Below are 27417 nucleotides of genomic sequence, written 5' to 3' on the forward strand. Positions count from 1 at the left end.
TAAATATTTTATAAATAATATAAATTAGACATTATAAACTATGAATGATCACGTGAGAAAGGGTCTAAGATGGTCTATTATGATCAAAAATCTTGATAAATACCCACAAGATACTATTTCAAAATAAGACAACAAACCGGTCCTAAATAATACTCCAAAGACAATCTAATCATGTACCACTCAAGTAGCTTTAGGGTGTTGGCTAACACTCCATACCATTTTACGAAACTTGAGAAACACCTAAAATGACATCTAGCTAATTTATTTTTGGGAGGTTTTGCCTCTGCATGATAATTACACATAATTTATATTTATACAATTAAAATAGCCACGAAAGTCAATTAAATGGGGTTATTAACCCTGCTATAAGCCCTCTATATATTATGCAAAGCATTAATAAAATCAAAATATACAGATATACACAAATATTACATCGAACACCTTATGCACAACACTTATTCCTTTGATATCCTTGCCGAAGCCTTACTTACACTACATCTCCTCACAATTGCTAAATTTTTAATCTTTCATTTTAGCTACAATGCATCTCCCTAGGCTTCCAACCACTTTTCATTATTATTAAGTAGTCAAACTTTGATTTATAAATGTTATCTTCGAATTATAAACTTTAGTCAAGCGAGTTATGTTTATCTTTGCTAATTCCTACGGATCTCTTAGATGAAAGAAAAATACTTTTTTTATAGTGTACTAGTATTTTAAACGTTTCACACCACTTGAACTATGTAAATACTTATTGGAGTTTTAATGAGCATTGCCTCATATATTTAAAAGTTTTTTAAGTCTTTTCTCTATAAAATTTGTTTATCATTTTTTCTTCTACTTAATTATCACCTCCAAGTAGGTTCACATTACTTTCGCTTTTAATTAATATTTTATGGAGAAATAAAGCGAACAATCTACTTTCGATAGAATCGATCAGTATTGGTGAGGATTTGATAATTATTGTCTTTCACTAAGTCTCTTCGAATGATCTTTGAACATGTGTATAGGTCCTCTACTAGATAAATAAAATAACTAGAGTACTCAGATTCCACTTATTCTCTTAGGAGTTGAGAAAGAAAAAGTTAATTAACTTCGCCTATCTCCTCAAGGGTTATATTTTAAGCATCAAGTTGGTTATAAGCCTTCATATGCTTTTTTATGTTTATAAAGCATCCAAAGTGTTTGCACTCCTTACATTAAGTTAGTTACTATAATTCACATACTCAGTATTATTTGACTTCTAGAATATAAGAAGTTTTGATTAAAAAGAGTAAAATTTTATCATAATTTGGAGCAAGTCGCCGATAGATTTAGTCTTCTTTATAATTTCTACTATCTACTCCTCTAAGTAGAAATACAATACTATAAACTACCTACATTATTAATTGATCGAGCACACTTGAATCAATTTGCAATCCCCCATTTTTGGCTAACTTTATGAGAAGTTCATCGACATCGGTCTTATAAATTTTTCTAGCCTCTACTCTTCTACCTTGTCTCAATACATATAATTTGCCTCTATATTCTCCACATACTTAGCCCCTTTCACGAGCATGCACTCTTCCTCCATGAGAGTAATGGATCGATGAATCCACGAAAATCTCACTCTCATGATACCATGGTACTACTATGCCCATGACCTACTATCCAGCACCTTGCATCTACATCTCTTTCTTTGCCATTATTATGTATGCCTCTGTAGTACTGTGGCACTCCTCTAAGTCTACCTCTATTATAATTGTCTCATGGTTTTGAGTAGTTAAGTCACTTAGACTCGTCGTCGCTTCCTCACTCCTTTCGACCAGTTACTTCAATATCTTTATATTTTATAGGCAGTTCCCCTTGGTCGTGTTGGGAAATCATGGGGGGCGACATCATATGCGCAGCGGAAGAACAAGAAAACAAAAAATCCCCGATTCCCAAAAAGATGTTCGTCGTCGTGCGAAGATTGGTGCGCAAAAATCCACAAAACACAAAACTGCGTATAGAGATTGTGTTACCTAGGGAGATCGTATATCCCTGTTTCCTTGCAGATCCTTAGGAGAGGGTGAAGGAGGTCAAGCGTCCTCCTCTCTAGCGGTGATCCACACAGCAGGGTTGCGACGACGCTCATCAAAACTCCAATCCTACTCTAAGGTGGAGAGGGAGAGGAGAATAGGAAGGGCAAGCAAAGACTCTAGCCTATGAGGTTGTGAATCTCTCATATTTATAGAGATCCCGTGTCAAACCCTAATGGATCCTTCCCTAGTGGGTATTGGATATGCATCCAATAAGACAAGGGCTCCGTCGGATATCTCATATCCGAACCTCTACTCATCGCAATGCCTACCATATGTGTGTGACCCTCTAGGCCCAATATCGAGCTGGCCGTGAGTCATACCTGTCAGAACTCCTTCTGACTAAGTGAATTATTATCTCTGTAATAATTCACTTGACTCATCGACTACGAACGTACTAGGCCACTACGCCGTAGTCCCTAGACGATACAGGGGAATCCAATCCATTGGACCTGTCTGTCCTCAGTTACCATGTACCTATAGTCCCTCATCCATCTAATATCCTAGAGACCGTATATCGAGCATGGTGCTGTCAGACCCATACGGTTTCTACTCGAGTCTCGCTCTAATCAGATTCTCCTGGAGAACTTTTTCTCTCTCAACCCGAATGACCCTGGCCAGGGATTTGTCTGAGCAAGAACACATGGGATATTCCTCTCATGACACCGAGAGTGGATGATCCTCTATCGACACTCAATAGCCCTCGTAAGGTCGACTACCACTCCCAATGACCAGCTGTACTAGATCTGGGATAGCCAAACCTATAAGTCTGGTATCAAAGAGTGGAGCACTTATACAGGACATCCTTGGTGTCTCAAGTCTAAGGACCAGATACACCACTAGGACTACGAAATTGCTGTCTGACAATAAGGCATCATCAACCATCCAGCATTTCGTAAGCGGATCAATCAGTGAACTCATTCTCCAATGAGCACCTGTACTGTATCCCTAGTGTCCCTACACGAGCAGCTATGAGACCAGCTGCATCCATCATATGGACGGGTATACAGCACACCAGTCTATCCGGTTATCACGATGTCCCTCTCGAGTAACCTATGATCGGAATTATTTATGATATGTGTTTAAAGGTGAATCGATCTCATTATCGTGATCTCATCACGATCCGATTCCCATTGCACAAATCCAAGGACATCACAATATATATGCATTTATGCAATAGTTATAAAGTGATATACACCAAAATATAATAATGAAAAAGATTCTGTATCAAGTCACACGTGCCATCACTCACGTGATTGGCTTGCTGGGCACCTATGACTAGCAGGTCGATGGAAAGATAAACTATAATTTTCATATATAGCCTTTGCCATTATGTTATAGGGTTCATGTGGATTCTATTCTCCTTTGTATCATTGGTAATAATATTCACTCACTTGTCCTTATCTTTCGATTTGTTGGGCTCCCTTAATTGAATATGAGCTCTTGAGTAGTTCAACTCTATGACCACTGTGATCATACCTCTATATAATCAACTCTCCCTATGGGACTTGGTAATTCTTGTACTAGTTATAGGTGTTAGGATCGGAGCGGCACTAAGAGGGGGGGGTGAATTAGTGCAGCGGATTAAAACTTCGGTTTTAATAAATCTTTCGTACGATAAGAACGGAACTTGAAAAGCTTAACTTGAAAGCGTATTCTTAAATATGCGCAGCAAAAGTAATAAGGAACTAAAACATGTAATAAGGTTTGCAGTAATGTAAATAGCAATAATGAAATGCAAACCAAAGATCACGCCGATTTTAGAGTGGTTCGGTCAAATGACCTACATCCACTTGCGAGGCCCCTCTTCGATGAGCCTCCCACCTTCCACTAGCAAATCTCTTGAAATGGAAGGGCAAATACCCCTCTTACAACCTTTAACAAACAGTTCAACCTCTTACAAATTTTCAGCAAGAAAGGAGGAGAACTTTTTAGCAAATTGAAAACTAGACTTGCTAAGACTTTCTAAGACTTTTCTCTCGATCAATTGCTGCTCAAAAGCTTGTAATCTCAGCTGAGATTTGAGGGGTATTTATAGGCCTCAAGAGGATTCAAATTTGGGCTCCAAAATTTGAATTCTCTTTGGGTTCCCGAAGCTGGCGGTGCCACCGCCCAACGCTCGGGTGCTGGACGGTGCAACCGCCTAGCCCAGGAGGTGTCACCGCCCAGCCCAGGCGGTGCCACCGCCTACAGTGTTTTCAGCCCACTAGTTTGGCTTCAATCTTGCCCCAAACTAGTCCGAACTCGGGCCCAATTGGCCCTTACTTGGGTTATAGGATTAATACCTAATCCTAACCCTAATTAACATGCTAACTATGAATTTAAAGATATTTTATAAGCTATTACAAAGTCCATAAGTCAAGACTTCTTTCGACGAGCTTCCGGCGAACTTTCGGTGGTCTTCCGATAAACTCTCGGAAACCATTCTGCGGACTCCCGGCAAGCTCTTAAACTTCACGATTTGATCTTGGCGAGTTCCAACGAGCTTCTTCAGCAAGCTCCGATCTCTCTCGGCGAGCTCCGCGAACTTCCCACGAACCTTTCGGTGAGCTTCCAAAAAACCCTTCGGCAAGCTCCCTACTCATTCTCGGCTAGTTCCGGCAGCATTCCCGACGAACCTTTGGACTTCCGTTGAACTCTTGAACTCCCAATGAATCCTTCGTGCTTGACTCCGCACTTTGTTTCGCTTTATGTCTTTCTCATTATCATAGTTATTCCTGCACACACAAACTAAAACTCTACTCCGATCTAGACAATTGTTACAACGCGAATCGACATTCCGTTGCCCGGCACGTCATTGGTTGGCGCTTCGTCCGATTCTTCAGCGCATCGTCCTCTCTTGCGGCTTGTTGCCCAATCGGCGGTTGACCTCCGCAACCCCGATATCCTTGGCGCAATTCCGCTCTCCTTGGCCCGATGCCCGACGTCCGAAGCCTTCTACCGTCCAATATCCTGACGTGATCTCCTCCGGCGCAACGTCAATTCCTCCTGCGTTAACTGTCTAATCCTGATCGAGTAGACCTGCATCGCTCAAAATGCAGTTTAAATCATAAACATATATCAAGTGGTTTCATTATCAAAATACGAGATTCAACAATAGGGGCCTACAAGCCAATCACGTGAGTGATGACATGTTTGACATGCGGCACAATCTTTTTCGTTAATATTATTATTATTACATTTTCTCGTTTTATATTTGATAATAAATATATATTGTGATGTCCTTGGATCTGTGCAATGGGAATTGGATCATGATGAGATCATGAAAATGAGACCAATTTACCTTTAAACATAAGATCCTAAATATTCCTAGTCATAGATTACTCGAAAAGGTCATAGAGATAATCAAATAGACTAGTATACTATATACTCATCCATATCTCATAATTGTCTATATACTCATCCATATCTCATAACTGTTTATGTTGAGATATTAGGGATATAGTATAAGTGATTGGAGAATAAATTCATTAAATGATCCGCTTATGGAATGATGATTGGTTACTTCTTTCAATAGGCGAAGATTAACTGCCCTTACAACTCTTTCTCCTTTTCACAAGCTCAAGAGAAAAAACTTAGAGTTTTTAACTTTTTTCTCAAGTATTCTTTCCCCTTTTTCAACTCTATTTCTTGCTTTCCCAAGCAGAAATTAGTGGAGTATTTATATATTTCAAATAGCTTCAAAAAGTGGAGCCAAAAATCAAATCTTTGGGATTTCGAGGTATTGGCAGTACCATCGCCTATTAGTTTGACACTGGGTGGTACCACCGCCTAGTCTAGTGGTACCATCGCTTAGCACACTAACACTGGGCGGTACCATCGCCCAGTCTAATAGTACCGCTGCCTAACAGCCTCGGAGATTGAGCTTTTGACTTTTTTAACTTATAGGTGGTTCTACCGCCAATTTGGCGATGCCACTACCTGACCCAACTTTTGGATCATTGAATGAGCCTTCCTCTTAGTCCAAAATAGTCTCATTTCAAGCCTAATGGGCCCCTAATTGAGTTAGTATGATTATATCAAAAACTAGCTCAATTAACCCTAAACTAACTCGATCTAAATACACACGATTATAAGAATGAATTCTATGTTGTTTGGCATGTCATTGGTTCATCCAGCGCTTTATCCGATCCTTCGACGCATCATCCACTCTTTCGATGTATTGCCTAATCAACATATTGACTCATGCAATTTCCTATCTCATTGGCGCAATATCCGATCCTTTGACCCGGTTCCTGAACTCATGGCACGAAGTCTTTCCGAGACATGTCCCTCACGTTTATATACCAATTATTTTTAAATATATTTATCCCACTTTAATACCATATCATAGACTTAATTGGTTTTGCTTAAGTTGTGTAATACTCTTGCATGTTCATCCATAAAGGATCAACCTCTCTTAAATCTCTTATGGTCCCTTAAGTACCTACAAAATAGAAGATGGGTTAGAGTAATTGTTTAACTCGGGATCTCACAATTGACATTTCAACAAACACTTGATTAACAATACATATGATAAACATAGATTTTATAAGCTCCGAATGATTACACGACAAAATATCAAAAGTACTTCGCCACGACAAAAAGTCCCCACAAATGCTCATAAAATACTATTGTAGAACAAGACAACGAACTAGATCTAGACAATACCCCAAAGACCCATCTAGTTATATGTCACTCGGGTAGTTTTAGGGTGTTATACTGACAAACACTTTACGCCACGGAGCTAAAACCTTTCAAAATAACTATCTGAATAATTTATTTTTAAATAATTTTATTTCTACACAATACATAACTATTATTTATAAGAATACAATAATCATAAAAATGAATCAAAATAGGATTATTAAACACAAAGTCATCTATATATTGTTCAAAATATGAATATATATAAATATTACGTTAAATACCATATGGTAATAATAATCTATCCTTCGTTAGCTAAACTATGAAATCGTGGGGTCCGTTATATACTAAAAATCAAACGCACTGACCATAGAAATATTCGGAAGATGTAATGAGATAGCAAAATGCAACATCTAAAATGATGCTAAAACATACATCATTCCTTTCCTAATAACTTAGGTTTTTAATAATTGTGGTTACTCAATCATATGGACATAATTATTCTACAATAGAACTGAAAGTAAAATTTATTTGTCATCAGTATTATGTCGACTGGACTAGTGATGGATCAACTCCACAAGTAAAAAAAAAACAACCCTTCATAATCTCCGTTAAATTCTTCCTCACTTCATGTAATCTTGAATTGTCTCCTTTCACCTAAACCATCTAACATGAAACTTCAATTTTATTTAGTGTTGTGATAACATAAAAGATATGAGATATTTTCTTTAAAAAATTTAAACCATCTTTCATTTTTGTTCTAACTTCAAGGCATCCTTATCCTCAGACTTTTATTTAAATGAATTGATGATATATATTATTTAAAAAAATCTTCAATTTTGATAATTAATAATTATAAAAATTAAAAATAATACTAATCATCTTATAAATATATTTTAGTAATTATATACAATTTTTAGTTAGTTTAGTAAAATTTAATCAAGTTATATTCGAAATTGAATTTACACTTGATTATAGTACCAATTCAAAAAATATTTATTTTTAATAATTAATTATTGTAATTTTTTAAAAATAAAAATAGTATTAATCATCCTAAAATCATATCATAGTGATTTCATGAAAGTATGGATCGATTTAGTAGAAATCGACCAAGTTACACTCAAAATTGAAGTAAGTTATACATAACCACAAAACATATTCAAAGAAATATTAATTTTAATAATTAATTATCATAAAATCCTTTAAGAATGATACTAACCATCTTAGAATCATGGCAAATAGTTTACCAGAAGTTTAGTTAATTTGATGAAAGTTGACCAAGTTACAATTAAAACTAAACTTAGTTACTCTTGATCATAGAACATATTTTTTAAAAAAATATTTTCATAAATAATTATAATATTTTTTTAAAAATAAAAAATTTATATTAGTCATCTTAGAACCATGCCTTAGTAGATCTATGAATGTTTGAGTTGGTATAGTAGAAGTTGATAAAGTTGATTCAAAAAATCTTAAATCTTGATAATTAATTATCATAAAATTTTAAAATAAAAAATAATATTAATAATCTAAGGATCATGTTATAATTATTGTGTAAAATGTTTGAGCTGGTTTAGTAGAAGTTGACCCAGTTACACTCAAATTTGAACTAATTTATATTTGTTACACTCAATCACATAATTTATGAAATAAATCTCTAATTATGATTTAAGCATAAAGGAACAAAGAGAAATCTGTGTGATTTTTGCATTGTGTAAACAAAAAATATATTTTAATTTAAGTGTCAATAAAAAAATTGTGGAAATTGTAGCGGTGTGGAGCGTGCACTATCCTGTGGAAATTGTAATTAAAGTATCGACGAAAATGGAAACAATCCTAAAATAAACTTGCAAGTCATTGCAATTTAAATGTTAAGATAAAAATAGAAAATATAAACAAAAAATCACGCGTGAATTTATATTGTGTAAAGGAAAATAGATCTTAATTTTAAGTATCCGTAAAACACAAATTATAAATAAAATTAAAAATACATAAAAATAACATGTGGCTGCTGGGATTCGAGCCCAGGTCTCCACGGCCACAACGTGGAATTCTAACCACTAAACTACAGCCACTATTTGTGTTCATTTGAGGCTAATAATTTAATTATTATAATTTTAGGAAACGAGGTGCTTACGTGTCGTGAACTCCTGTGAGCGTCCTTTCACAATGGGAAGGGGCCTTCCATTCGGCCTTACGAGCAAGCTTGTCACGTGGCGCACCTTTGTTTCCTCGCTAAAGCGTGACGTGGCAATCTCACTCTGCCCGAGCGAATACTTCAATCTCGTTGCGCCCTTCTTTCCTTCGGTTGAAATCCATCGGCATAACTGTTGAGCCGAGGAGGCATTGACGCAAGGATGCGTTCGCGGATGGAGAGGACAAGAGACGGGGATGGGCCGTGGGGGAGCGGCGGCAGTGCCGCGCCTGCGCTCTCCTCCTTCCCGTCCCCATCCCCGTCCTCGTCTTCTTCTTCCGACTTCGAGTTCACCGTCTCCCTATCCCCTTCCTCCAGGCGATCCTGCGCCCAGCTGTGCCCCGCCGACGAGCTCTTCTACAAGGGCCAGCTCCTCCCCCTCCACCTCTCCCCCCGGATCTCCATGGTCCGCACCCTCCTCGCCTCCGCCTCCGCTTCCTCCTCCTCCACCGACACCACAGCCACCGCCTCCCGCGACTCCAACGGCAGTTCCTCCTCTTCCTCCTTCTCTGCCGCCGACCTCATCCTCCCGGAATTCGACTCTTCCCGCCCCAGCTCCATCACGGAGGATGAGATCCGCCGGTTCTCCACCGCCAAACGCCCTGGGGGCTCCAAATACCTCTCCTCCTTGGCCACCCGCTTCTCCGTCTTCCTCCACCGCGGTAGCAAGAAACTAGACCCGTCCTCCGTTCCCAACAGTAACGTTCCCGCCCCTCCTCCGCCTCCTCCTCCTCTTCCCACCAAACGAGCAAACTCATTGTCATCGTCGTCGGCAAAGGAGGTGATCAGGAAGTACGTTAAGAAGGTAAAGCCGATCTACGAGAAACTCTCGGCGTTACAGCACAGAAACAACCAGCAGCCCCTGCAGCAGCAACGGAAGAAGACGTTCTCGTTCTCGATCAGGAAGGATAGAGTTCTCGCCGGATCAGGCAAAAAGAATGTATTGGGGGACGACCGCAACCATGCCCGCAGAAAGGGCATGAACTGCTCCAGCTCTTCGTCCTTCTCCGGGAACCTGCTTGCACACCCCACCAGGAAGAAGCCGTGGGCTGCGAGCTGTCCATCCTCCATGAGGTCGTCACCCAGCCACTCGGGCTTGCTCTACATTGGTGGGGGCGGGTTTCCTGAGCCTCCTCCTGCCCTTTCGTTGTCGGCTTCGTCAATGGAGGAGCTGCAAAGCGCCATACAAGGCGCCATTGCCCACTGCAAGAGTTCAATGATCCAAGCAAATGAGAAGAAGGCACCATTTCTGTTAAGCGACGAGGAGGAGTTCGCTGGATCTTGAGAAGAAAATGCATTCCTTGCTAGCTGACTAACGTTGTCGTACCTGCATGGCGAAGCCTTCCTCTTTATGTTTCTCGTTCAGAAAGATTAATCAGACGTGATTGCAGTAAGCTTGTCAAATGATGAGATCCACAACATCAAGTGTGCTTTTGCTCTTCGTTTTCTCCTGTTAAATGTTTCTCTCTGGTTCACAGAGATCTTTTCGCCTTCTTAAAATCCAACCAAAGTAATCTTAAGTCTGCATTTTCGACAACAGATTCCATCTTTGTCCAAAGTCCAGCTTCCCTCTGGCTAGGTAGATCCATCCATATTGATCTCAAAAGCCTGCAACTTCCCACTTAAGAATCGAACTTAAGAGCTACAGTAATTATAAATGTGAGAACGGTAAACATGCGACTGAACCAAGAACAAAATCGGAGTAATACCGGATTAAAGGCAATGGCCGGCTTCAACAGTAGATGAATCTCTCAGCAAACTTTTGTACAAGGTCAAACCTTTGCCTTTTTCGTGCGTCACCTTTTCTCAGTGCAGCTCTTGGAATCAGTTCCCTGTTCACTTCATCCAGAGCTGTCTTCGCTGCCATACGCCTGAACCCATGTGTGGTGGATTAATGCCAACTCCATGTGTATTCTGAGAAGTTTCATCCATTCGTGTGTGTGTCACTCTCTCTCTCTCTCTCTCTCTCTCTCTAAAGAAGGAAACAATATCAAGGCTCACGATCTGCTATTGAGAGAAACTGAAAGATCATCCTTGCTGTTCAAAATACCAAAGAGGGCACCTCATCAGATCAATTATCTATGATGTCGACCTCCTTCCACTTCCGAGCAAACTACAAAGGCAACCGTGCTGCTTAATGATGGTAACTTTACACCTGGAATCTGATCCGCGAACTCTGACATAGAGAATACTGATCCAAGAGCCAACCCTTTCGGAGAAAGGAAAGATCAAGCAAATCATCAGTGCCATTTAGTTCTATCATCGTCATAGCGTTTATCATTGGCTTATGCGCGCTGCTGCACTAGAGTACACTCGTTGAACGTGTCCAGCTCCACACCAGGATAAGTTAACCCTGGAATCTCATCAGCAGGCTCTGAAATATAGGGATCCTGACCCAAGAAAAAGATGCTGAACATGGCGTCAGAACCAGTAAAGAAGGGAGCCGAGAGCGAACTCGACCTACTGAGATCCCATCATTTCGCAGCTACCGACACCTGCAGGGGTAAAAGAAATGGGAACGAGGTGGTGGGGAGCCGTGTTTCCGTGTTTTCTTTGTCGTCGAGCAGCGAGACCGATGCGCATGGCGCTTGCGCAGGGCGGGTCCGCCGACAGCTGATGCGATCCCATGAGGAGTTCCCTTCTCGCCCACCGGAATCACAGGTGGAAGGGGGAGCAGATGGAGCGGAGACAGAACGTACAGTGTTTGCTTGCATCTACGGAGATATTTAACTGGTGCGTCATGAGCCATGCACATGCAGCAGTAGAGAGAAGAAGTCACGTGGAACGTTGGCATGTGCCTCTGCAGATGCTCGTTGATGGATCGAAGGGCCGACATGTGCAGTAGGTTGCTTATAACTCGTGCCTTTACAAGACGATGCCATAGTTAAACCATGATAGATGATGAGTATAATTACAATTTAGATGCCACAATTTTGGTATCATATGATCAAGATGTAACAGTGTGACTAATATAATAAATAATATGATTAGATTCATAATAAGAAGAATTTTGCAATTTCTGATTTATCTAGTGAATTTACAATAAATAAAATGCACAGTGAATTATTTTTAAAATAAGAAGTTTTCATATATTAGTCGGTGCACAAAAAAAAAGATTCTTATTTTTTTCTTCCTAATATGAAATCTTCGAGAGTTTTGGATCACATTATACAAAACTTAATCCCATCTCGAATTAGTTTCCTAATTAACAAAAAATACAAATAGAAAAAAGTTAATCCCAATATAATCAAACAGCTCCAAATTATTTGATCATATTATTTTGGGACTATATTTGACCACGGTTGATAAAAATAGGAGACGACTAGTCACGATATAGTCAATTATTAATCAAATTATTCAATCTTTTTTTTTTTTTTTTTTTTGAGTTTTGACGTTTGAGGCGTTGTTCACATTGATTTTAGATTTTTTTAGATTATCGAAGGTTTTCTAGGATGGATAGATAAAAACATCTACCAGTCATGGTTATCATTAAATTAAAAAAATAATAATTACGGAAATTTATTTTTGTTGCTTACATTAATTATTTGACATTTCATAGTTTCAAATATTTTAAAGGGATTTTATTATCAGCTTGAGTTTTGACATCATTATGGCAATGATTGACTGACAAGGAACATAACTACATAAATGACATATCTACGACATTTTTTGAGCTTTATATGGATATATATATATACTAAATTAAATGATATATAACATTCGTTAGTTATATTCATGATAAACATTTCTCGTGTGAGAGGAGAGACAATAACAGAGAGGGAAGATAATGACATGCAAGAATCCAAAACAAGTGGCAAGCAAGGGGGGCATCCTATTAATCATCTGCTTACGTGTTTCGTTGGGCGACGGGGCCCTCCCATGAGGTGGATATTTCAATCGAAAATGATCGCGACGGACGGAAGAAGAAATCACAACCAAACATTGCCCCAACTTTGCTTCCCACGACGATTTCTCGCTTCGATCGCGAGTATTCGTCCGATTGCCGTTGTCGAGGGAGGAAGCGGCAGCCCCGGGTGCCGAGCACGATGAGAGCTCCCGATCGTCTCCGGCTTCTTGCCCCCCTCCTGCTGCTGTTGCTTCTTCCTTCGTCGTCGCTGTCTTCGTCGCCTCCTGATGCGCGGGAAAGCGTCGGGGAGTTGCTGCGAAGGTTGGAGAACAAGCGGCCTTCTTCTTCCGTCCAGGTGGCAGCCGCCCATGCCCTCCTCCTACGGTTGCTCCCCACCCATCACTCCAGCTTCCGCTTTGAGATCATCCCCAAGGTTGGAACTCTGGTTAGACATGATGTAGCTCATAATGTTCTCGTTTGTTGCTATTTTACCATTGTTTACTACTGTTTTTATTTCTTGTCAGGGAATTTGCAAGCAAAACGGTTGCTTCCATATCAGTAATGTCAATAGCTCGAACAGTGATGGAGCAGAGATATTGTATGAAACCTAATCAGTTAATTAAGCTCAATAACTACTGCGTTCTTGTTCCAAATTGAATCAGGGTAGGTGTTCAGCAACTTGTGATCATGAATTATGTAAATGTTTGTCTTTGCCAAATAGGATTCGAGGTACCACAGCAGTAGAGATCTCCTCCGGTCTTCACTGGTATCTCAAGTACTGGTGTGGTGCCCATATTTCATGGGACAAAACAGGTGGTGTTCAATTAGCTTCAGTTCCTCCACCTGGGTCGTTGGCTCGTGTAGATGGTGAAGGGGTGAAGGTTGAACGACCCGTTCCTTGGAGTTACTACCAAAATGTTGTTACTTCCAGTTGTGCGTGCTCCATCAAATTTTCTTTTTTCTTCTCAGTACTTAATATGCAAAAGACATAAGAAATATCTCAACTCCGGCTTTTATTTTGAAGTTGTTTTTCTAGGCTGGCATGTTGTACTACTTTGATGATAGAGGGAGGAACATAATTCTGTAGACAATTCATATTTGTTGCTTCACTGAAAATTTTGTATTTAGACCTTTATAAATTTCAATTGCTGAATCTAGGCCTTCCCTTTTATATTTAGTTTATCTTTTTATTAGAATGATATGATTATTATATGAACAACACTTGATGTCAGCATTAGCTTAAAGAAAATAATGAACTGAAATATGGCTAATTACTTTTGCAGTATCTTTCCATCATAAATGATCCAAAATGCATGCGCCTAAGTTAATGATAGTGCATCCATCGGGTTTTTATAGATTAACTTAAATCTTCTTTGGGTACCATAATAATCTTCCTCTCTTAATGACTTGAAGGTCTCATCAAGACCCAACATTGTCTAGAATCAAATCCTAACACAATGCATATGAGGGCAAGGCTATGGTGACTCCACGAATGATGTCTTTAGTACCATCCACTGATAGTCCTTTTTTACCTAGCTTCCTCATCAGTTCAAATATCATTTATCATGACCTGATCTGATGAGATAACTTATGCACTTACTTTTTGGTCAACACTAATGCACAATGTGATTAAATTTGGTCATCCTCTTCATATGATTAATTTTGGTCATCCTCTTCATGAGTTTCACATGCTTTTGAGGAGCTTGGTTGTCAATGTCACCTATATTGAGATATTGTATTTTGTCTTTGAAACTACAAATTTTATCATTTTCATCACCACTTTGTCATATATTTGGTTGGTGAGAGTTTGCTAAATGGTGGTGGAAGTTCATTAACCGCAAGGAGCTAATATGGATTGATCTTACTTGGGCCAAGTACTTTCTCGTAGTATCCTTGATGGGATAACTTTGTCAGTGAACCGGTCTTCTCTCTTATCTGGAAGAAAATGATCTTATTTGGATTATTTATATTTGTGACTTCCTTTGTCATGGGAAATGACAAGCTTGATGGACTCTAGATCATGTTTTAAATATCAGTTTTGACATGTTGTCGAATGGATAAGGTAATGGCGTACCAAGTGGTATACTGCCCCTATATCACCCTGTGTCATTTTAAAAACAATAAAATGAATATTACCAATCCAATTAGTATTTGAAAGTTGAAACCATACTCAAAATAGATATTTGGATGGGGCTTAACAATCAACTGAATTCCCTTTGCTATCTTCAAGGATATATGATGTTTTTGTTACAATTCTTGCTTGACTCCAAGAAAAAACTGGCATATCTAAGATGTCACTTTTGGTGTGCATCAAAGCCATAATAGTTTCTCAAATTGGTTGCCCTTTTTGACTGAGTAAAAGATTTTCACATTAGACAGGAAGTGAAATGGGGATGGGATTGTTTGGGATTAATAGTTTTCTTCTATAGAGCATTAAATTTTAGTGGAATCTTATTGACTCATTCTAGTTCTCTGTGGAAATGACTCTTCTTAAATCAAGACAAATTTATGTGGTCAGCTCTAAGAGAGGGTACCTGTCCATCCTGTAATTAAGGAAAAAATAGGAGGAATGATACCCTTTTGGTATTGCAGCAATCTTCTGTAAACAATGGATTGTATCCTGCTCATTTGCCCTTTTGCAAAGCCAATGTGGAAGAGGGACTTCTTTATTCTCACTCGACTAGAGCTACCTTAATTTGGGAGTTGGGACTGATGGAGGAAAAGAAGGATAAATGATGGAAGATTCTACTGGATTGGGTTATTTGTTTCAATCTCATGGGAAAACAAAAAGAAAAAGAAACAGAGTAAATTATGATATATAGGTCTAAGTTGCATTAAAGGTCTCCATCAGATGTTGTTTTATCTCTGAGAATTGATAATGTTTTTATGAGGGAACTAGACAATTTTTGATGAGTCTGTATCTGTACTGTATCGGTGTATCCAAATTTAAATCATCGGTCTATCCTTATGTCTGTTCACTATGTAACCCTCTCCCTCAGTGAAATAAAATTTATATCTAGGACAGGTAAGTGTTGAAGTCCTTGTCGCTAGTTTTTGAAGCCTGCTTTTGAATGTGTAACTGTTGCCTACTTGTTGTGATATTTTTCTTCTTTTAAATATGCTGCTTGGTTTCTTAAACATCAGTATCAAATGAAATGTTTTTAGTCTTTTTCCTACGGAATGCCATATATTTAACGATCGTCTAAAGCCCTGAAATTTTTATCTTCCTTTGGTGCTCTCCAAAGACTCCTATGTATGGTGGGACTGGAGACGATGGGAAAAAGAGATTGACTGGATGGCACTCCAAGGAATCAACTTACCTTTGGCATTTACAGGGCAAGAAGCCATCTGGAAGAAGGTTTTTAAGGTGATGTTAGTAATCATATTATGTTTGTTTCATGACCATTTTTTTCCTAGTTTGTTTGCTTTTAATTGAAACTTATTTCATTGAATACGAGCTCTAGATTTTAGTTGGGAAAATCATTGCCTTCAACAAGTTTTAGGAACTTATCATTGTGAATTGAGTTTCTTTAAGTAATTAAATAACTACAAAAGGTTCTGCTTTACCTCTATGATAAATCAACAGATAATTGGATATACATAATATATCCATTACATTGCTTCCTTATGTCAACTTGTCAAGTGGTAGAGTGCACTTCCATGTCATGATGAATAGATTTAAGATAGATTTTATGATAACTTGCTTACATTTCTTTGTAATAATGAGACCTTATTAATCCTTATCTCATCAGTGGCATAGTGCATAACTGCATATACTGTGTCATCATGAACATAGCTACATTGATATTGTAACAAATAATTTTATTACTTAGCTTTAAATTAAATTAAGTTGCTATTCATGGACAAACTGTAATTAAAGGCTTTGGCAAATCAAGCATATCAAAGATTCGGTGGCAATGTGGTAATCCAATTGAGTGCAAAATATTCTGCTTGGTTGTGGTGCTAATGGAGTTCTCAGAATATTGTGAATTGATTCTTTGATTTTCTTAGTTATAGTTTATATTTCTATTTTCTAGAACATCTGGTTGATTATAATTCTGATTTCTGAACAGAAATAAAAAGTATAAAAGAAAATAAGTAAAATAAATGGAATGATGGTTGACAGAAGAAGGCTGCAATCTACCCATCAGAGAATTTTCTTATACTTTATCTCTCTCATGCTATTAATAACAAAATAAAAAGTGACAATTAAGATAGCAATAAACAGAAAATGGAATGACCAAGAAAGGAAGAAGAGAAGAAGAGGGCTGTTTTTTCAGAAAAGATAATCTCATGCCCATCTTCCCCTATTGTTTAGTAGGTGTATATGTTTTGCTAACATACATGCCCTATTGCACACACATTTGGTTGTATTTTTTTCTTGGGTGGGGGGGGCGGGGGGGGGGGGCGCGGTGGGGTTGCGAAAAAAGAGGGACAATGTTGGTGTGGGTTGGGTACACCGTTTATGAGGTTCCTTGGAATTCAAGCAATGCATTGAAAATTCAAAGTTATCAGGCTATGTATCTTTCCAGAAACACTGGCATATCTTATTTGAATTTTAACAGTTTTCTCTCTTTCTTTGTTTCTGAATGATTTTCTTCTTTTTTGTCTCAGGGTTTTAATGTTAGTAGTGATGATTTGAATGATTTTTTTGGTGGACCAGCCTTTCTTGCTTGGGCTCGAATGGGAAACTTACATGGGTATGTCATGTGCAAATTAATTTTGCAGGAAATCTGAATACTTTTTAGACATCTATATTTAGTATATTCTTGGACTTGGAAGCACATGCAAGCAGAAAAATGTTGACCAAATAAATCAATATACTGCATGATATAATAAAGCATAAGGACACATAGATTAAATAAACATATTTTCTATTATTTACTTCCCTATATTATTGACATGTTATGATAAAATGATCATTCACTTTTATGTCTAAAATGTTGGCGAATCTTTTATGCAATAGGAATAGATAAAGACTATGAATTTTGTGATTATAATATGTTAATAATTATGTTTTCTATTCGCTTGTGATGGATCTTGGCCTATTCACATAGGAAAATGTTGGCAAATGAAGCCAATTTGATTCCACTTTCTTTTTTTGCTTTTTTTATGGCACTCAGGTGTATTAATCGATTGTTTTCAATTCATATTGTTGCCAATATAATGTCCCGACAATTCAAACTTGTGAAATTCTATACATCATCCATAGTTTTTCCTTTGATGTCTAAAGAATCTAATTACAGAAGACTAGTAATGTTTTATTAACTTCTCAATGACCTTTAACCTATCATCTAATAATATAATATTATTTTTGCTCTATTTCCTGTCAATACTTGCTTCCCCTTTTTCTTGTAATGACCTACTAATATGCTGGTAAACTTAATTTGAAGAACCAGAGGATATAGCTGGGAAGTTCTATGTTCTATTTCGGATATGTTGTTTACCTTTTGTTGATCAACCAGTAGAAGCTTGTTTTTTGCTCAATGGCAAGACATTAGAAAAATCATACCATCTTAAAATTCCTAGGATTATCTTCAATTGTATAGCATTTGATAATTCTATACCATGAGAAATCTTTTATTGTAAAGATTGAAGAATGGAACATAATCTTGCACATGACACTAATAAGGTGTGGTCATTGTCTATATTTAGGTCAAGATAAGCAAGCTCCACCATTTTTTCAGGAGCTTAGTAGGATATGATTCTTGCATCAGGTTATCTCCAATTCAAGCAAAACTAATTGCCCAAGGCTGAAAAACAGATAGATTAAAATTTTACCACTTTCATGACAAATCTATGACAAAATGAAATAACCAATAACAAGATATGGTCTTTTGGGCATACAATATACCATCTATAGTAAATTGAGATAATGTTTAGGAGAAGATATTTTTATCTGTTACTTTTGTAAATTTGTCATTCTACAAAAGTCTATCTAAAAGTAAGTCTAGGATTCTCTAGTTACTCCTAATGGCTTAAGGGCTTTTCCTACCCTATCTATAACCAAAACATGACAAAATACAATATGACAGTGAACTTAATATACAAATATGTATGAAGATGAACCCAAAAGTAACAGAAAAGATAGAAAAAACATAAAAATGATAGAGAAATAGAAAACCCTATTTAAAAGGCCTCCTGTCCAGGGTGGGGCTCTCTCGGGAATAACCTGGGGTCCAGGTGCTCAGTCATAGTGCATTATATTTTCGTTGCATGTTCAAGTTTCTGAACATTTGCCACTTCTAAAAATCAGTATTGATGAGTCTGTTGCAATTTATTCTGTCAATCAAAAGCGCTTAGTTGAATCTTACGAACTGGTTCCTTTAGGACAAGAGCATCTTGGGCATGTTAATGATGTGATACAAGAAAAAAAGGAACATATTAAAAGATTTAGTTGGAAGTATAACATTGAAGATAATGAATAACCTTGATATTTCATTACTTGTCACACAGATGGGGTGGACCGCTGTCTCAAAATTGGTTGAATCAACAATTATTATTGCAGAAACAGATCCTATCTCATATGGTTGAGCTTGGAATGACTCCTGGTACTTCTTTAACATGTTCTATTACACATTCAAGGGATTTGTGCTAAAAGCTTTTGATATTGCCCATCTTTTTTTACTTCATGATCTTGACCATACTCAAAAAAGAAGATTCTATGAACTATTGTCTTATCGAAGGATTTAATGATTTTAATCTGAACATAGCAATTGAATTATACATGATAATGCATGTGACATGATTATATTCAGTGTCTGCATGTCTCTTTGGACTATATGCAAATCTCAAGAGAAGTTAAACTTCATTTTAAGTGCTGCTTGTTGTTTCTTTGTTAATTGCCAATATCAAGGATTCAAGTCTAGCTGAAACCCCCCATCTCGGCTTTGCAGTGAGACAGTTTGTGGTGACAGTATGACACGGGCTATTGGAGGGTTCATGTTAATTCACTTGAAATGGAACAAAAAATTGAAAGAAATAACAAAATGAACAACAATCAACTTATGCTGTGAGAACAGAGCTTATCCAGTATGCGCTCTGTTGTAGGTTTTTTTTTCTAGCCACGTAGTGCTGTGAAATGTGGATGTCGAGTACCAAAACTCGGTTGACAAGGACAAGGGGCATGCCATATCAGCCAGAAAGTTTGAGCCCTAAAGAGGGAAAACACTTTAAGTTTTAGTAATTGGTCATGTCCAGTTCAATCGTTTAAACTGGTTAGTACTCTTTTAAGTTTTCCATTTTAAGTGACTGAATCGCCTATTTACGTGACTGTTTAATGCTTTTGGAATGGCTATTCTTCTGGTATAATATGACGTCATTTTGGAGTTTCAGAACCTCATCATAATAAGATATTTTGAGCAAGAATTTAAATCTCAACATGCTACCAGCTTTGGTCACTGCTCAAAACAGTGTGGTACTGGTATATCGGGTGTTATATGGACCCATGTCACCCAGTATCTTTAGAAAAATAAGAAAGATAAATACTAACCAGTATTAACCTATATGGTCTTGTATTGGTCCATGGTTGGACAGTTAAATAATAGGATGTACCAAATTGGTACAACAAAAATTTCAACCATTTCGCCTGAAACAATTTAAAACTAAAATACTTGGTCTGTATCTTTATGAATTACAAAATGTAGCAGTTTCTGCAAGCTCAATCTTGTTGTTCTTGAAGATGTCATGTTGTTATATGTTGCTTGTTTTATTCAGTGTTTGTCCTTGTCCTATCAATCACCAATTACATATGGTGTTGTATAAATTCAATTTTGTGTTGTTCCACTTGCTTTCCCATCAATGTTGTGATATTTTGCTTAAATTCTCACTACTTCTGGGAATTAACTAGGTAATACTTACAGTTAAAAAAAAGGAAAAAATTTGGACCCTCTACTAAAAAAATTTTTCCTTTTAATTTTTATATTAACGACCACTATTTTGTTAACAATTTCCAGAAAAATAGATATTTATCATTTTCAATAAATTTTGTAATGAATTTTTTAAGAGTTATACTTTATTCTTTCACTTATATAGTTCTTGTGATTTTCAGTGTTACCATCATTCTCCGGCAATGTTCCAGCTGTATTTAGAAAATTATTCCCCTCTGCAAGTATTACCAGACTTGGCGATTGGTACTTTGTTGGTTTCTTTTTTTGGTATTAGACAGATACGATAGAAGTTTTTTGTTTGTACTGCCTTTGGTATTTGTATTTCTCATGGTTAGCTACTTGCTTGCTACCAATTTTAGCCAGATTTAGGGGGTTGTTTGGAAAAATGTGATTGTAATGCTTCATTTGTTGTCCTTTCATCTGACTGCTAAGTACCAATGGAAATATTGGTTTGAGAGTTTTGGGAATAAGAGAACAATTTCCTGGTGGTGATTCATTGTCAAAGATGAATACACTGCATGCTTAGAATTGGCATCCTAGAACATATACATTTAAAGAAAGTGCCTTTACATTGAATTTTGAAAAACATTTTCTTTTAAATGTTGCTTACTTATTTTCAATGTTGAGCATATATCTCAGATATTCAACAAAATTCTTCATCTATCTGTTCTCTTGACAATGCACATGGATCCTTACAGTAGAAACTTGTTAACGATACACAGTATAGTCTAATTCTAGAAGCTCGTCACAGAAACTTATATAGTGAGTCCATGTGGAGCAATTAGTGTTAATGGATCTGAAGATCCCATTGTCCATTATTTGTTGATTCCTCACATCTGATTGCTATCCAAAATCCAAATGCAAGTTGAATACAAAAATAGAGCCGCAGTTGAACGAGGGTAGCCCACTACATGAAGCTTCTAAAATGCAGAGAGGTTATTTTCATGAATAGAACTTTTTGACACTGAACCTTACATGTACACCAAAGCCCAATTTCTAGTAAAAGGAATTATGACATCCAAGTTCAATTGTTTGATATATTTTTATGCCTGGTTGATGTATGGTATTCCTTCTTAGTCACAAAGTTGAAACACTGTCACAGCATGGGTTTATTTGAAGCAGAACCTGTCACATGTTAGTAATATACCATGCTGCACAACCTGTACCTGCTTTGTGCATGCATGGCATTCTTTGCTTGAGTTTCTTTGGATTTTCTTTGGAAGTACTTTATCTATTGTTTGAGGATCTCTTTCCTGTTATATTATTTAGCAGTAATTATCGTCAAAACTACATTGGCAACAAATTACAGCAAAAAGTTTTGAATTTTAGCAGACTGTTTGAGCTCTAGTGCTTTATGCTGATCAAAATGATATCGATTCTAACATCATTTGTGGACACTCTATTTCATCATGATGCACATTGGTCTTGAAGTTTCATTCCCACTTGTTTCCTTTGTTCATGTCCTTCCAATATAATGTACTTTCAATTTTAATCATTAGACATGGATAGTTCTTCAATGAATTATTGGTGAATCAATGTTTTTAAATGGAGTACATTGTTGAGAAACTTATTCAGTATTGATGTGGATCTCATTGCTGGATTTCCTATTATGATTAGGAGCTTCTCCAACTCTAAGGTCATCAGTGCTAAGTTTAGTAGTTCCTTTTTCTTTGTTTTAGTTAGCATTGTAGGCAGATTAATTTCTAGAAATAGGTAATATCATGAATATTTGACTTAGCTAACCAGCTAAGAGGGTTCTATAGCCAGTTTATGTTATAAATATGAACCAATTGTCATCTGTTTCCCATGAAATGAAGTCCTGGAAGTGCAGATTTTTAGGTGCTTTGTATGAGATAGACCCTATGTCTTTTCCTCTTCTGTTTTCTCTTTTTTGTTTGCTTTCTTTACCTTTTTCCTTTGTTTCCTTCTTGCAGCAGCTACAAATCAGTTTCCATCCACAGAAACCTGCATCCCTGAAAAATCAGCTATTGTTGCTTCCATGTCTAAATTCCTGAGAGGTTGAACCCACATCACTTAATCAACTCATTTAATTCACAGTTCTGTCACATGCCTATCTTGAACCCTTTTGCATTGGTATTGAACCTTGACAAATTAGTTTTGCTGCAGTCCAGAACCTGAATGGTTGTTCAGTTTCTATATTGTTAATCTTGTAGCCTTAGTGTCATTATTCCTTACAGCCTTAACTCACCTGTATGTTTATTATCTAATCAGTGTCAGAGTGCAGTGAATATTTCTATGATATCTGATTAGTATTTTATACAGAATTCTAAGAACAAGGTTGAATGGATTTTATTCTTGGGCTGGAGGGCATTTTAGTTAGAAGCTGCCAATTTATCACAAGATGGTAGTCTAACTCTAACATACATCCACGCATATGCAATTGCAACTGTGACAATCGCCTTTTGAAGTTCTTCCTGATCTTATTGGTCTTAGCTTCCTCTATTTGCAATCCAGAATTCTACCAACAAGGTTTAATGTATTTTTTCTGAGGATTGGACTGAAGGGCATGCTAATTAGAAGCTGCTGATTGATTACAAGATGGTAATACATAACATACATCTACGGATATGCAATGGCAGCTCTGAGAATTGCCTTTTGAAGTTCTTCTTCCTGATCTTATTGGTCTTATCTCCCCTGTTAGCTATCCACTATTTTTGAGGCTGTAGTATTTAGGATTCTGAAATCCTAATCCATTATAGCCCCTTCCTTTGCTGTAATTTGTAATTTGAAATCAAGTCCCAGTTTGGAACCAAATTTCAGGTTTCATTTTGTAAGTTATTTAAATATCTGCCTTAGGCTCTAAAGCATTTTTTCTTGATACCAAATTGGCCACTGGTGGTCCTTCATTAGTAGGACCACTGCGATATGACAATTGAAATATATCTGATAATTGAGAGAGCCTATATTCTGTTTCCCCATGATATACAATTTGTATCTCATTTTTTCTCTATTTCAGGAACACTGTTGATGGTGATCTTCGGTGGTGTTGTACATATCTTCTTGATCCAAAAGATCCTTTGTTTGTTCAAGTGGGAGAGGCATTTATCAAGCAACAAATTGAAGGTGCCATTTCAATTACAGAAGATATTTCTAATCTAATCATCAGCTAATTGCATGCGAGTCCATTTTTTCCTTTTTCTTGTTAACAAATTTATTGCCAGATTAGAAATTTTTACTTGAATTTTATCTAGTCATTATATATATATATATATATATATATGCTTTGTAGTAACAAAATTTGTAAAATTAAATACATGAAAATATCTAAAATTGCAGGCACTCATATATATATATATATATATATATATATATATATATATATATGAGTGCCTGCAATGTTAGATATTTTCCAACAATACTAGCAAAATTTTTAAAATTAAATACATGCAAAAGTTATCTCCTCACATATGCTTTGTAGTAAAATCCACTATCACAAGTCATTTAGAAGAGAACCGTTTATTAATTAGTTTTATGTAAAGTTCACAACTATTTGGTTAGATAAAATTGTTAATGGGTGTTTGTTGGAAATTGATAGTTCACAATTATTTTGCTAATGAAATAACACAAATAATTAAACATAAATAGATTTTACAAGTAAACAATTATATTTAAAATCGGTGATTTAAAAAGTACTAGGTGCCAAAAGGCATCAAGGTCCAAAAATGCCCGAGGCGCTAGGTGCTCGCCCGAGTGAAACAAGGCACTAAAATATAAAAATATATAATATAATTAATAAATATAATTATTTATTAATTATATTTATTAACTATTAGTATACAGTTAACAGTATACTGTTAATAGTATACTATCGAGTCGATGTGAGAAGAGTGTGAGTAAGAGCAAGACCGCGGCTGTTGACTAAGAGCAGCAATAGTGGCAACGGAGAACAACAATAGTGGCAGCGACAGCGACAACAGTGGTAGTGGCACGGTGAGCAGCGACAGTAGCAGCAATAGCGGAGAGAGGCAACAACAACGGAGAGAGGCAGCGACAGCAAGGAGGAAATGTCGACGGTAGAATTGTGTGCTGGTTAGGGTTGGGGAAGTCGCGAGAGGAATGCTGGGAGGCTGATATCGGTGCTTGAGTTTTTCAATTGAAGCAACGAAAGCACCGAAGAATGAATCATACCTAAAACGTTGGTTCGGTCGCCTGGTTTAACCCGGGCGCTCACTCGAAGTGCTTGGCGCTTGGGCTCGGGCGAGCGCCCAAGTGGCGCCTCTTTGAAGTGTGCCGCTTGGACATGAAACGAGGCGCTCGGGCCTCACCTCGCCTCGCCCGAGTGCCTATTGAAATTGCTATTTAAAATTTTTGACTTTGAGGTGATTTAGGATGAAAGCATTAAAAGAACGTTTAGTTGCTTTTCATCCCAAGACCGAACACTGGAGATATCCATAAGCTTGATATGCATAATATCTAAAGATTGAATGTGGATCCATGATATTAAGCATTAACATACTTGAGCATGTTGTAATTTAATATTCAAATTTAATCAATTTAGGAGGAGTCATGAACATCAGATATATGTATGAGTTCCAAAATACTCTTCCAGGATCTTTAGCTTTTAAGCAAATCTTGACTCCAACTTTCATTTGTGATGTATGAAATCAATTACAAACTGAAGTAAACACGTTTGATGTTGTTATTTACTGATCCTGCTACAATTATGCATACTCTGTAATTCCTGATCCAACTACAAATAGTCTTCAAAAGCCCAAAACTTCAAATTGTGACTTGATCAGAGACATCTTTGAAGCTTTAATCCCAAAATGACCAATTTATCTATAAAATATTTAAGTAAATTAAGCTAGGCAACCCAACAAACTTGTCATAAAGGTCTAATAGCAGTGAAGATCTAGATGGTAGTGTGACGATCCAAGAATGAAGTAAAATCCAGATTACATAAATGATCAGGTTGAGTAAAATGCAAAATCATATTATAAGATGTGCACTGGAGAGTTCAGATATATTCCACTCATATTGAGCATCCAGAAGTGCCTTCAATGTCTTGAGAGGTTTCAGAAATGTCTATTTTGCATTAATATGGGCCCTGAAATATCCCACCTGTGTATGAGCAAGGGTGGAGGTCATGAGTCATGACACAGAAATTATAGCTCAATAATAAACCTTCCTGAGTGCCTGACCGCACTCAGATTCAGTGGGATTAGAATTGCATACTCAGAATTAGGGATGATCCAGATAACATGGAAGAGGCAATAGCAATAAACAAGTTATATTTGGATATTAGGGCCTCAGGATTTTCCTGAATGTCTTAGTCTGATTCTAATTGGAACAGTTAAGGCTTCTCTTTCTTCTTCAGATCTCAACTGCATTCTTTGCGTCTCTAGCCTCCATCACTCTCTACTTGCTCTTTTTCTCTGATACCTGCTTTCTCTATAATGATTTTTATGCTATTGCTTGTGTATACTTCTCTAACATTATTACACTCAATTACTTGTTTTGTTAATGTTTGTTCTATATGTTACTGGTTTCTGTTATGTTTCTTGATTGTTGGCAAGAATTTACCATCCTCAGCATCCGAAGACTGCTTGCTGTTTTCTTAGGGCAGTGAGAATATTCTTTGATTTTACCTGTAATGCGTACTTGTTTGGTTTTATAAACCTTGTAGAATTTCAGTTCTGATAATCTCCCAGCATCATGCATGAAATTCATCACATCAACTTTGGCTGCATTTTCATTAAGAATTTAAGTGTTTTTGTCGTTGATGACATATTTGAACTACAGAATACGAGTGTTGCCTTCTGATATGTATTTATTGTACATATGGTGCAATTGTTCATATGTTGTGTAAGCTCGTGACTTGTATGTCAACATACTTTTGTTTTTAATATATAGTTGTTTCAGTCTCTGACTGTTCTGCTGCCTCTGCATATTGCAGAATTTGGGGATGTAACTGACATCTACAACTGGTAAATATACATTGTTGTTGGAATTTTGAGTTATTCATACTAGTTATGCAATCTCTAAATATCCTTAAATGTTCTGTAATAGCCATGTACTTTAGTATAAGTCCTTCATTTTTAGACATGGGGCATGCTAAAGGAGTCTTTATTTGTTAGGAAGCCATCACCAAAAGATATAGTTTCCTAATTGACATTTGGGAGTGGGTTTAAACCAAAACTGCCTTAGACACATCAGAATATGGCTTGATTTCAACTTTATTCAAGTAGATTTTTTTTGTTGGTTCCGAAACAATATTTAATGCATGGAACTCCATTTCGCTCAGATTGGTAAATCAATGACATGGACGACCTCTTTTCCGGTCATCTGGGTCTGGTACATGGCTTACTGCTTGGTAAGCCTATTAAATTGTGTTTACGACCCAGTTATTTTAAATTTTCAAGTTATACTACCTCCCGCCCCTCTCTCTCTCTCTCTCTTGTGATTTTTTTGTCTCGTGCTTTCCTCCCTTGTCAACCTCGCCTACTTGTTGCTTGTGCGACCAACGACCGATCGCTGTCGGTCCACTCTTTTTCTCCACCTCCTCCTCCACTCCTCTTCTTCTCCCATCTCCTTCTTCTCATCCCTCTCTTGGTACCACGGTTATGGTGTAATGCCCCCAACCAAATGGAAAGTTTTTTTAATACTTTTGCAATTTAGTCCCTATAATATCTATATTTACAATTAGGTCCTCAAATTAAATTTGGGGTATTACACATGGACTAACACGGTTCTGGTTCCCAAAATGACAATTTGATTCAGTGGTAAATTTGATATGAATCTGTGTATGGTCATATCAGAGATGGCTGCCACCTTCAAAAT

The 27417-nt window shown here is 37.1% G+C and overlaps 2 protein-coding genes and 1 non-coding gene across 5 annotated transcripts in view; 2 read left to right on the top strand and 1 right to left on the bottom strand.

Annotated features, from left to right (window-relative positions):
• Positions 1–8689: 8689 nt before the first annotated feature.
• TRNAH-GUG (transfer RNA histidin (anticodon GUG)) lies at positions 8690–8761 on the bottom strand. Its single transcript has one exon. It is a non-coding gene; the product is annotated as a tRNA-His (tRNA).
• Positions 8762–8979: 218 nt separating this feature from the next.
• LOC135632480 (probable membrane-associated kinase regulator 1) lies at positions 8980–10380 on the top strand. The gene has a single exon (XM_065141083.1). The coding sequence runs from the start codon at positions 9044–9046 to the stop codon at positions 10163–10165; it is 1122 nt and encodes a 373-aa protein (XP_064997155.1). The 5' UTR covers positions 8980–9043; the 3' UTR covers positions 10166–10380.
• A 2369-nt stretch (positions 10381–12749) lies between these two features.
• The window catches only part of LOC135585531 (alpha-N-acetylglucosaminidase-like), a 30800-nt gene continuing 16132 nt past the window's right edge, over positions 12750–27417 (top strand). The window contains exons 1-9 of one of the 3 annotated variants that reach the window (XM_065143480.1): positions 12750–13160; positions 13252–13325; positions 13449–13660; positions 15973–16094; positions 17342–17427; positions 19184–19278; positions 20778–20883; positions 23594–23700; positions 26534–26564. In XM_065143480.1, the coding sequence (XP_064999552.1) occupies positions 12927–13160; positions 13252–13325; positions 13449–13660; positions 15973–16094; positions 17342–17427; positions 19184–19278; positions 20778–20883; positions 23594–23700; positions 26534–26564 (1067 nt within the window). In that variant the 5' untranslated portion in view covers positions 12750–12926. Of the gene's footprint in view, positions 13161–13251; positions 13326–13448; positions 13661–15972; positions 16095–17341; positions 17428–19183; positions 19279–20777; positions 20884–23593; positions 23701–26533; positions 26565–27417 lie in introns of those variants that run through there. The other 2 variants (XM_065143481.1, XM_065143482.1) reach the window with 2 other exon arrangements.

Source organism: Musa acuminata, chromosome BXJ3-3, assembly GCF_036884655.1.
Source record: "Musa acuminata AAA Group cultivar baxijiao chromosome BXJ3-3, Cavendish_Baxijiao_AAA, whole genome shotgun sequence".
Taxonomy (NCBI): domain Eukaryota; kingdom Viridiplantae; phylum Streptophyta; class Magnoliopsida; order Zingiberales; family Musaceae; genus Musa; species Musa acuminata.

What these genes read in the sequence shown, in the direction of transcription:
- LOC135632480 (XM_065141083.1), top strand. Translation starts at nt 9,044, where the DNA reads ATGCGTTCGCGGATGGAGAGGACAAGAGACGGGGATGGGCCGTGGGGG.